Source organism: Anastrepha ludens, chromosome 5 (genome assembly GCF_028408465.1).
Source record: "Anastrepha ludens isolate Willacy chromosome 5, idAnaLude1.1, whole genome shotgun sequence".
In the NCBI taxonomy this organism is placed as follows: Eukaryota; Metazoa; Arthropoda; class Insecta; order Diptera; family Tephritidae; genus Anastrepha; species Anastrepha ludens.
In genome coordinates this window covers 27,644,661-27,656,679 of record NC_071501.1, presented here as the reverse complement: position 1 = coordinate 27,656,679, position 12,019 = coordinate 27,644,661, and the positions used below count along the sequence as shown (strand labels likewise).

At 37.6% G+C, this 12,019-nt stretch overlaps 1 protein-coding gene across 3 annotated transcripts in view; it reads left to right on the top strand.

The window, feature by feature from the left end:
• The first annotated feature begins 278 nt into the window (after positions 1-278).
• LOC128865100 (tyrosine-protein phosphatase Lar) overlaps positions 279-12,019 on the top strand; it is a 271,747-nt gene continuing 260,006 nt past the window's right edge. For all 3 annotated transcript variants that reach the window (XM_054105073.1, XM_054105071.1, XM_054105072.1), the window contains exon 1: positions 279-454. In XM_054105073.1, the coding sequence (XP_053961048.1) occupies positions 355-454 (100 nt within the window). In that variant the 5' untranslated portion in view covers positions 279-354. The remainder of the gene's footprint in view (positions 455-12,019) is intronic.

Here is a 12,019-nt window from a genome sequence, read left to right as displayed (position 1 = left end):
TACGTTCACATGTTGGATTAAGCGTAAATTTTAAGCGCATGTGTGTGTATGGCTGTGTGCGAGTGCGAGCGAGTGTGTTAATATTACATTTTAATGCATTCACTTTGGCAGATCTTTACAGCTTATTTTTAAGTCCATGCGGCTTAACCAAAAATATATTTAGTATGAAATATTTCAAAGCTGTCTACTCTGTTCTGGTCTTCTCTTTTTTATGCATATGCTTCTGCCATTCACGTTTTTTCATTCCTTCTTTGTTTCTTTGTTTTAATTGCAGGTGATAAAACGCCACCCGGTTTTCCGGAAATAACTCAGGGTCCCAGCACACGGGTAATCGAAGTCGGTCATACGGCGGTAATGCAATGCAAAGCCATTGGTAATCCAACGCCTACAATCTACTGGATTAAGAATCAGACAAAGGTCGATATGAGCAATCCACGCTACTCGATAAAAGATGGTGAGTACAGGGCGAATTAAATATTGTAAATATGTGTGTACACGTGTATGTGTGCATAAGAATGTGTATGTGTTCTACATGTGTATGTATAGAGCAGCGGGTATTCTCATAGAGACAGAGTATTTGGAGTATGGCGCCATTTTTTCTGACGCTTGTGCAGCATTTTTGTTTGGCAGCTGTTGTGTGTGGACATTAGTCGGAGAGAACGAAGCTACTGAGAATTGTGAAAATTGACCACTGAATTGATAGCCGTCGTTTTCTTGGACGACAACTGTATGAATTCGCCAACACAAATCTGAAATTTGATGCTATGAGATTTTTCGTTTCAGTTTTTTTTTTTTTATCCAATGTTCCAAAACTAACTCCTTTTAGTAACCTGAAAATAATTTTTGAACTGACAAATATGCTTTGCTGCGGTACTTGTGAAATTGAGTCGGCACTGCCCTAACGAAATCGAAAATTTCTTTAAAAATACCAACCCCGTAATGGGGCAATTTATCGCATATAAGCCTAAGCGCTCGGTTTGTCAGAGTGGTTTGCTCCATTAATAATATATTTCATATACAGATTACAGAAGAAAAACTTTTGAAGACTTATTTATTATTTTTATTATTATAAATGTATTTATTATTCATATTTATTTACAAAATTTCCTTAGATACTTTTTCTGAATAAGTTTTTTTTGCCGGGACAACTACCAAGTGCAGTACTCAGACATTAATTAAGTCCATTGCACTACACTTGGATTCCCTTCTAATTTTCTTTAAATCTACCCGATCTCCGAAGAAGTCTGAGTAGATCTTGTGGTACCAAGGAGCCAAGGTGATTCGAGCAAAGGCGGAGCAGACGCACAGGAAGTGGGCCGCCGTCTCATACTCCTCTTCACAAGCTGGGCAGAGTACACTGTCTGAGATGCCCACCCTTTCCATGTGCCTTGCCCACAGAAAATGGCCCGTCATCAGTCCAACCAGCTGGAGGGTTTGCGACAGTTGATCGGACATGACAGGTAACATCAGTTTAGTCCATCTGCAGCCTCTCTCAGCCTGCCAAGCTCGCTTGTTGGTTGTAGTAACCCATTTGCTAACCGTGGCTTTGATGGCCGCAGAAGGGAGTGGCAAAACGGGCTCTGGGCCAAAGAAGTTGGCCTCAGAGCCCATCTTAGCTAAGGAGTCAGAGGTTTCGTTTTCCACGATACCCACGTGTCCCGGGACCCATGTTAGCATCAGACTGTTATGTCTACCGACATAGTTCAGCCTAGATTTACAGGACTCGACTACCCCTGATGTGGTTGGGGGCTGTCTAAGGCCATGAGCGCAGCTTGGCTGTCGCTGCAGACACATATATCTATATGTCCTCTCCATTGATTTTCCACAACAAAGTTCATCGCTTCTTGAACTGCATACACACAGTCTAGGAGAAAGACTCCACGTTTTCCCAAAGACACCTTTGCACTGCCAGAAGGCTGTCAGCGCTTTGGATGTCTTTGTTTCAACGTGTGACTTCCAAAGAAGTTTACTATCGAGGATTACTCCAAGATATTTGATCTCTTTGGATAGCTGGATTGTGACTCCGTTTAGCTTAGGCAGAATAAGTCGATCAAGTTTCCTCCTTCTGGTTAAGAGGACAATACTAGTTTTGGTGGGGTTTGCCGATAGCCCATTCGCACAGCACCAAATGTCATTCATATCCAGTGTTTTCTGTAATTTTCTACAGACGTTCATAAGCGAAGGGCCCGTTATCAAACAGGCAACATCGTCCGCGTATGCTTGTGCGTAGACTTCCGAATCGTTTAAGCAGAGAATCGATTACAATGCACCAGAGCAATGGAGACAGCACACCACCTTGGGGGCAGCCTCTATTAACCCCGGACGACACCAGCAGATCCTCCTCCTTCTGAACAAGTACTTGATAAGAAACCGATAAACTCTTTTCTAAGCCTCAGGCTTAATTCTGATAAATAAGAATTTGTAGAAAGTACTATACACCAACGCCAGAACTCCGAAGTATTTCTGATTCAGATTCCAATGATAGCAGTAATTGCGAAGGGACGAGTCTGGTCCCGACGCACCAACTTCGGAAAAAATCTAGGGATTAAATTTTCACAAAGCTCCTCTAAAGCGATCGATCTTGAGCTTTTCTTCGAGGTTGCGAATTCTCAAGTCTGTGAGATCGTTTTCCAGTGCGTCTATGCATCGATTCCTCAGGCTTTTGGCATTTATGCTCAAAAACTGCCATTACCTCACAAGTAGCAGCTTTGTGCATTCGCAACGCAAATGTTTGTGGAAGGAAGAACAAAAAGTGTTGCATATCTTAAAGGGCACTAACGAACTATTTGCTATTTTAGTTTCGGTAGACTTTCACGTTCTTTTGATGGAGATTTCGTCTGAGAAGACTCTTAGTGAAATTTTCCGAGAAATAGTTTTCTAGAACATTCTAACCCTCTAGCGACCTTACAAATGCATTGTTTTTCAAACTTCTCGAAAAAAGTGCCAAAGTGACCCTATTTTGAAGAAAGAATTGGATTAAAATATTCTACAAAAATATTCCTCGTGAAATTCTGCTATAAATTGTACATAAAATATTTTACTCAGATAAGAATTTCAAGCGTTTTCCCCACTTTTTCAAAAAAATTTAAAAATTAGTTGTGTGATAAAAAAAAATTCCTGGGAATGCCAAAAGCTGACTGTACCACAGTGTTATCAGAGTTAGTGTTGTGAAAATAAGTGGCATAGCGAGCACAAAATTACTGCTTCTATGGTCTATACCGACGGTAGAAATTTAGCACCGTGTGGCGGTCACTAAGCAAAAATTTGTATTTCATGCCTACCACAGATTTCAAACTCGCACTCTTCCGAATGGTAGTCGCGCTTTAACCCATTCAACGATGGCGGTCGCTGTATGTAAATAAATAGGGTACATTCCGAATACGATTCAAATCAGAACACAAGTGTGATTTCCGTAAAGAACTCATCTGCTGCACCACCTAGCGGATCAGTTTGTGGCCTACTCCGAGACTAGAACTCAAAGGCATAACTTAAAAATATTATTAAAATCCATTGAGAAAATTTGAAACACTTTAAAAAATTACTATAATTTTAGTTAAATATACTTTCTTCTAATACAAACACATAGATCTTGAGTCCATACTTTTTGTTGGATTGAAACTAACAGAACTTTTCAAATAAAAAACTTTTTTGCAGTTTTCCGAAGAGCAGAACTTAATGTAACACCCTTTAAATTCACATATATCAATATAGATTTTTTGTTGTGTCTGTGTTAGCTGGCCTTGATATCATTGCTGCACTCAGACATACTAGTTCTAAATTGAGTACCAGTTTGCGTTGCATCTGAAGTAGTCCATCTTCTTTCTTTTTTCAATGCTGCCAACTGGTATTTTCAGCGTTGGAAAGACCTAAGAAATGTCATTTGTCAACCAGTTAACGAACAAGTCAGCCAGCTGTATATCAGTCAGCCTATGTATAAGCATTTTACCCGTTACCGAACTACTTCACAATGGACAAGAAGGGGCAAATGATGGCCACCATCATCATTTATATTCATCAAATATTCGTTTGGGCATTCTCAATGTTTGAAGTCTTTTCAGTTTTAGAAATAAAGTTTATAGAAGAATAATATATAGAAATACCAGTTTATAGATGAATGCTCGTATTTCTTTTGCTTACACCTCCAATTGGTCATTTTGCAACTAGTATAATTCGGATTACTCCCGTTCTAGTGTGGCTACTTCAGTTAAATACCAGTTTATAGAGAAATATTTCTTTTGCTTACATCTCCAATTGATAATTTTGCAACTAGTACAATTGGTGTCACTCCCGGTCTAGTACGGCTACTTCAGTCAAATACCATTTTATGAACTAGAACGTTTGCTGAGTAGTTTGGTGTTGGACTGCAAGAAAAACACTGCTTTCGCCATCTATTTTTTAACTCTACTAACGCCACATTTCATTTTCCTTTTAGACCACCTTTTATGCCACATTTCCTCCACATATGGTTATGGCATACTTACTATTTGCTCCATTTTGCACAGACTTTCTTGGCTGTAATTAAATTCAAAGTAGTTAAAATGTAATAAAGTGGTATTTTCGGAATGAGTTAATGCAAATATCAGGAATTACCGCCAAACGAATAAAAATGGGTTATATTTAATTTTATGTCGTTGAAACCCCTTCTTCACAACTTCAGAGTAAAAGTGTATTTTTTACTATACAATCATAGTAAATATTTTTAAAGAGGCTAAAGAGCTTAAGGAGTGGCATTAAATTAAAAACTACAATATTATTTATATATAAAATAAACTAATATATTATATATATATATTTCATATTCAGTATATTAATATTTATTGAAGCTATCCTCATTTCTCTTCTCTCCCCTTATTATCTAGTTAGCGAGTTGTCTAAGTTAAAAGATTGTTTTCATTCCTCGCAATTAAAACATAAAATTTAATTATCAAATTCACAAAGTTTGTCTTTACTTCGTTAATCCAATTGAAGTTTAGCTGTAATTACCGACGTTATTCATTAACCGAAGCATACTTATTGGCTATTTGCCTTATTATGCGACTTTGCGTTCATAACTTTTTTTTAACTTACTATTGCAACAAATGAGCTTAAGAAGTTGAAAAGCACAAACTGCTTTGATTGCCAAGTGACCAGAGTTCTCACTCTCACCCACAGCCCGTCTTCCTGTTTTGCTCACGCCAAGCAACACAAAGTTTCTATTTTATTATTATTATTATTTTTTTTTTTTCATTTCTTACCTTTCTTAAGCTGCTACTTGTATTACGAGCTCCTGTGACTTGGACTCTTCTTCAAATTAATTGCCACCTCAGCGTCGCTGTAGTAAGTGTCAACACGGAACTCCCTCGAGAATAGTTCATCATAAATTGTAGGAGTGATTGCCACTCCTTAACCCCTTAAGAGCCACCTGTATTTTTCTAACTCCCCAAACTATTTCGTCTTTTTATTGGTTTGTTGACTATTGTGTAGTTGCACACATTTTCATGGCAAACTTAATACATTCGTAGCGTATTTTGAGCTACGCTGTTAAAGGTATTAGTGTAAGGTGAAAACGTCTACTCTCATCTACCTCTTCTGCTATTTCCTAGTGGTCTTTTAGTAGTTAATTATTCCTAGATTAAAACTGTCTGGATGTCAACCCAGAGTAAGCACATAACAAGTTTATTATTAAGCTGGCTGGAAGATTTTGTAGTATTTGCGGATTATGTGCGTCGAGTGATTTTATTTACCTATTCGAAAAGTAGATAATGGAAGTTACTTGGAGCAGAGCTTTAAAGCGTGATGCTTACTTATGATTGCATACTTTTTAGGGATAAGGATAAGGATAAGGATAAGGATAAGGATAAGGATAAGGATAAGGATAAGGATAAGAATAACGATAAGGTGAAGGTGAAGGTTAAGGTTAAGGTTAAGGTTAAGGTTAAGGATAAGGATAAGGATAAGGATAAGGATAAGGATAAGGATAAGGATAAAGATAAAGATAAGGATAAGGATAAGGATAAGGACAAGGATAACGATAAGGTTAAGGTTAAGGTTAAGGTTAAGGTTAAGGTTAAGGTTAAGGTTAAGGTTAAGGTTAAGGTTAAGGTTAAGGTTAAGGTTAAGGTTAAGGTTAAGGTTAAGGTTAAGGATAAGGTTAAGGTTAAGGTTAAGGTTAAGGTTAAGGTTAAGGTTAAGGTTAAGGTTAAGGTTAAGGTTAAGGTTAAGGTTAAGGTTAAGGTTAAGGATAAGGATAAAGATAAGGATAAGGATAAGGATAAGGATAAGGATAAGAATAAGAATAAGGATAAGGATAAGGATAAGGATAAGGATAAGGTTAAGGTTAAGGTTAAGGTTAAGGATAAGGATAAGGATAAAGATAAGGATAAGGATAAGGACATGAGTATACGAACGAATATTAATTCTATTCGAATCCGAAATTTTCCACTTCTAAAAATTATTCAGTCTGCAGTTTGAAAACAAGCCTACTTTTAGAAGCCTTCAGCAAAATCGGTTCAGAGCTAATTTGACAAAATTTAAGCATACCTTTAGGGATGTATAGATTCTTAAACTAAGGCTTCGACCAACATTCCAATAAATGCCTAAAAGTATGTATTAGGATCTATACTTTCCAGCAATGTTAATTTATATATTAGATTAGAATTATACATTAGAAATGTATAGCATACTTTCAGGTGTCTAAACTCTTGTAAAGAATTTTAATCTTAGCGCTACTGGCAGCTAGGTAAGAATATTTCCCCCATAATTGATTGCCTAGATGAGAGCAAAACGTGTATTTAAATTATCCTTTAAAAAAGGTTGTATCAATTAAGTCTTTCAGTAAACTCTTTTTACATAATTTACTACCTACGTGAAAGTAACTGATGAATTTTATAGCTCCTTTAAAAAAATTAAGAAGTACTTGTTTCAGCAATACCGCATTAAAAATTAATAAAGCGCGCTACTTTTTTCGCTAATAAATTATTTCGCAGCCAACCTATTTTCTTCTCATACAAATATTTTATGCCCGCATAGCTAAGTAAGTTAGCCGATTAAGATCTTTTTTTTTTTTTGAAAAATATTGCGTACTACCAGGCATTTTGCTCACGTATTCATTTCAAACGTATCCCTTCGCACCCTGAACTCCCTGCATTTTCAATGACTACTTAATAGCAAAGAAAAAGTTGCCGAAATTCATTTCATACTTTTAGGCGTTCGCACCTTTCTACTCTCGCAATTAAAACCATAAAGCCAGAATTTAATTACAAAAACCACTTTTCCTTTGCGCGTTGAACAAAAATTAACTTCTTTTTTTTACTCAAACACTTCGCTCAATTTGCAGCCATTTCACCGAAAATACGTCTTTGAGCTACCCATTTGTCTACTTCGTTGCGCCATGTGCCATAGCTTTGGTTAGCCTTGCAACAATATTGACTCGACCGAATCCTGCTCTATTAATTAACCCAACCAGCCACTTTTTGACGCAACAAATATGGCACTATTCACGTGGTAACAAATTTTTACAATGTATTTGCCCCGTTTTGCTGCTATCGCCACTCTATTTTATCCCTAAAAGTATATTAATATGTATTGTATACTATTACTGTTACTTCCATACAGCTGTGACCCCTACCAGATAGAAATCGTAAATTTTCTGCATGCCAATGTTATGGTCATAATCTTAACGGGGCAACAAAATACCGTAAAGGGCTAATTGAATAAAAAGCATGAGAGGAATTTTTAATGAAATTCGCCTATTACGTGAAGTGTATTCAAAAACATATACTCGTATATATGTATGTAGATATGTTTATACTCATACTGGTATGTAAAGGAATATGTTTCAGCAAAAATTGTTGTACCCTATTTTATGGCATCGCAAACTTTTACTTTAGTTCCGCATGCTACTCAGGCATGCAGAGAATCTGCAGCGGAGGCTATTTTTCTGCTTTTTAGTATTTTGCGCTCTTTGACCACTGAAGGTGAGTTCGTTGGTCCTACCTTCATTTATTATGCATTCCTCGCATACTGTAAAAAACAGATTGCTTATTCCAAGAAGCGAGAAAACGTTTGGTACCATTTTGTGAGGTGTGGGGGTGGAACGGGCAGCAAATATGAAATGGAAAATATAAAATTTAATAATATGAAATGTAATAGTACAAAAATTATTAATAAAAAATATGAAATATTAAAGAAAATAAAAATTAGTAACATATTATGGAAACAGTTGGGAGTGTTTAGTGACAGTCAGGCTGCATTAGAGGCCCTGGAGAACGCAAAGCAAACCTCTAAGATTGTGCGAGAATGTTAGAAGAAGCTTAATTCTGTTGCAAGAAGGAATAAGCTGGTACTTATATGGGTTTCAGGGCACCGCGGCGTTCAAGCGAATGAAACTGCCGATGAATTGGCCAACTGCGAATCAGCGGTTTCCCCACAGGAACCAGAGCCAATAATCGGAATCAGTTCTACAGGAATCGTGAATTGGATCAGCGATTGTGTATGCAATTTACATAAAGAGCGATAGTCCGGTTTAGATCGCTGCAGAGCTGTAAAGTGTTTTGTGATAAGCCCGGGTTTTCCATTTAGTTTTACAAACGCACTTTAAGTCACAAGTCTGCCACCTGAGACAAATTGCCGGCCTCGTATTCAAAATAATGAGGCTTTGAAAAACTTGGCGCTGGGAATTGAGAAACGGCAATTTCTGTGAGGAACGCCTAAGTACTGTAAGGTTATGTGCCGGGTACCTTCTACAGAAAAGCGCATATAAAAAATTCGCATTAAAATAGATTTTACTTGCCTTGAAAAAGTAGGGATGCGTTCCGTAACTTTCTAAAATCGCATAAAATCGAAACAACGAAAAAGTTTGCAAAAATTGAAAAAAATAGGCTGCTTCATAAATTACTTCGAATTTGTAAAAGAAATTCATTCAAACTGAAATCATTTTATTTTATTGAAAAAGAATATAGTTTTAAATTGTTTAATCATTATCACTACCTGGTAATAAATAGTTTGCCCCGTTTGCGTAGTGGCTCCAAATCACCTTCAGACTGAAGAGACCAGATGAGACTGTCTCTGCGATATATGATATATTTGCGGTAAAGGCAATGGATTTTCACAAACTTCATTCTCGTTCAGCTCTTTCTGACAATGTAATCGATAACTAAACTTTCCGATGTTTTTCCAAGAGATTTTCGTATAAAATACAAACCGCATAACTTCAAAATCGTATAAAACGAGACCTTGCAGTATTAAGAATTCGTCTTCCAAGGCCTTTTTATTACATGTATGTATATGAACTACAGTAACTAAAAAACTCTTTGTCAACAAGAGCTAGGGACGTTTCAGGTCTCACAGCCTCAATTCGTTCTGTTCCACCCACTATCCTCAGCGCCTACACCTACGAGTTTATCTAGGCACTATCCACATACTCCTTTGATTATAGTCGGCCACCACCGAGGTCATGTAGGTTTATGTGTGCTCCATTAGCAGTCTTGGTCTTGTACGTACAAATCGTAATGGGTAGTAGAAATATAGAAATTAATATGAAATATATAAAATATCATTTTCACAAAGAACGGCCAATTCCCGCACGGAATGCAAACCTCTGATCGGAGACGAGTCTTAGAATCTTCCGTTTGTAGGAATTCATTAGGGTGCAAATCACAAAAGGAAGAAGGATCATAGGCTAGTCTCTTCGAGGTTAATCCACACAATGCTAATTTTATCGTGCGAAAAGAAGGAAATGCTCAGAACTTTTTATTCGATCTAATTTTATATCAGTGCAGAGCCAGCTTTGTTCGTAGGCTTAACTAAAGAATGGAGAGCAGTAGTTTATTACCCATGAGACAATTCAAAAGAAAGCGACTTAGAACCACAATCATTCAGTTTAAAGTTTTTTTCAAATTTGCTATTACTTTGAGCCTTCCGTTAATAAACGTTATTTATATATCCACAGTCACTAGCACATCTTCCATGGCGTTTCCTTTAACTGAGCGAAATGGTGTACTCAACTGTCAGATGCTAGAAGGCAAGAGCAGTCGATAAAACTCCCGAAGAACACTTCGGTCCCTCTTACACCGGTATTTTGAACTTTTGCTATGTTTGGAATTATTGCCCACCACTACTTAGAGGCGCGAATGCATGCAAAACTTCGGGTTCGAAAGATTTCTTGCCGCGATGGGAAAGAAATGTAAATTTTTGTAATACATTATTTGTCACACCCGGTAAAGTGTTTCCAGACGTACGTTTTGCGACATTTTTCATAAATTTTGTAAGAAATTTCCTGAAAGGCTTTTACTTCTCAATAAGCGACTTAAGAGAAGAAACTCGAAGTCTAAATTTGTCATTAACAAGAACTTCTAACCGAGTGTATTTTTGTCCTGAAAAGTATCCGCATAAAAAAAACCATCTGTTGTTCGTAGTCGGCTTAAAAGCGTAGGTCGTCCCTCTATATGTGGAAGAAGATTAAGACACACGCCACAAATAGGAGAAGGAGATCGGTCAAACATCTAACAGAAGTGTACGCGCCAATTATTTCTTTTTTATTTAATTAGGTCTTGGACTGCCTACAAAACCTCGCAATAGCAGCCATGGCGGCGAACAAGAATTGTTCTTCCTTATATTTTTCGAGATTGGTGCAGAAATCATCTTCGGAATTTTGGCTGAACGGATTTTTTTCAAGTAGCCAATGCCAATCAGAACCACCAAGTGTAGTCAAGTCTTTCCACCAGGTAGGGGACTTCGTCTTCCTCTGTATCCACCCGAAGGTAGCATATCGAATACTTTCAGGACTAGAGTGGATACATCCACTGGAACTATATAGCATCACAAACGACGTTCCCATGACAGTCGGTTCTGCGTTATCGGAACGGCTCGGATTTATATCCGGCTACGGATTGTCATTCCACTAGTGTTCCCCAAACATTTATGGGAAATATTTGTACTGTTACAACAGCAGTATTATCCTAACAAATGTAACTCGATTAATTATGTCTCTGTTGTGTAAAAGATGGTTCATTAGGGCGGATCGATTTAAAAATTGTTCATTGCTCTATGAAAATCGTATACCTCTAAAACGAATTCTGATGTCCCCCAATTTGGGTCGAACGAAAAATCCCACTTTGACCCACTTAGAGTGCTCCAATCGAGTCCAAATGTATGATCAACCCCCACTAACTTTGGACGGCCGATCCACCCATGCCAGTGGCACACCCCCTGGAACTCCCCTGGGGGGTTCCCCATACAATCATTTCAAAATATCACCATTTTTGGCCTAACTAAGTAAACGAAAAAGTTCGACCTAAATTGGGGGACATCAGAATTCGTTTTAGAGGTATGGTTCCTTCGGTAAAGTTTCTTATTTTGATCCCTAGAATATGATTTTCACAGAGCAATGGGCGATTTTTTTGCCTCCCCACAAATCGACCCGCCCTATGGTTCATATAGTAGTTTCTTTTTAAAAATTCAAAAAAATGAGCAAAAAAATATCTTTCGGTATGTTATTGGTTGATTCAAAAACAAAAAACTACAAAAAAAAACATGCCCATTAGTTATGCAACACGTTTTCATTCATGTGGCTACCTCAGCTAGCTTCGCCTGGCGCATCCTCTTAATATCTATTTCTATCTCATGAATGACTTCCTCGATATTCGTCTTGAGAGCCTGAATCATTAATGGATTGCTCGTAAACTATCACTCCTTCACAGTACCATGGCATACGTGAAGGAGTGATAGTGTATGGTGCGCTCAACGGTGTCATATCTCAGCTCTGGGCTGGCTAATTGGCATAGCCGAGATTACTGATATTATTATTACCGTACTTTCTGCGTAGAAGGTCGATTGGAGCATGGATTGTGTGGTTAGCGCGCAATTGTGCTGGAACCAAAGATCTTCCGAATCCATGACTTCAGTTTCCAGTCGCAAAAAAATCGCTTATCATGCGCCTGTAGCACACACACCTCTGACCGAATTCGTGTTTTGAGTAGTATTTTCAATGAAAAATGGGCCAATGATGCCACCAGTCCAAAGTCTGCACTAAAGTTACCCT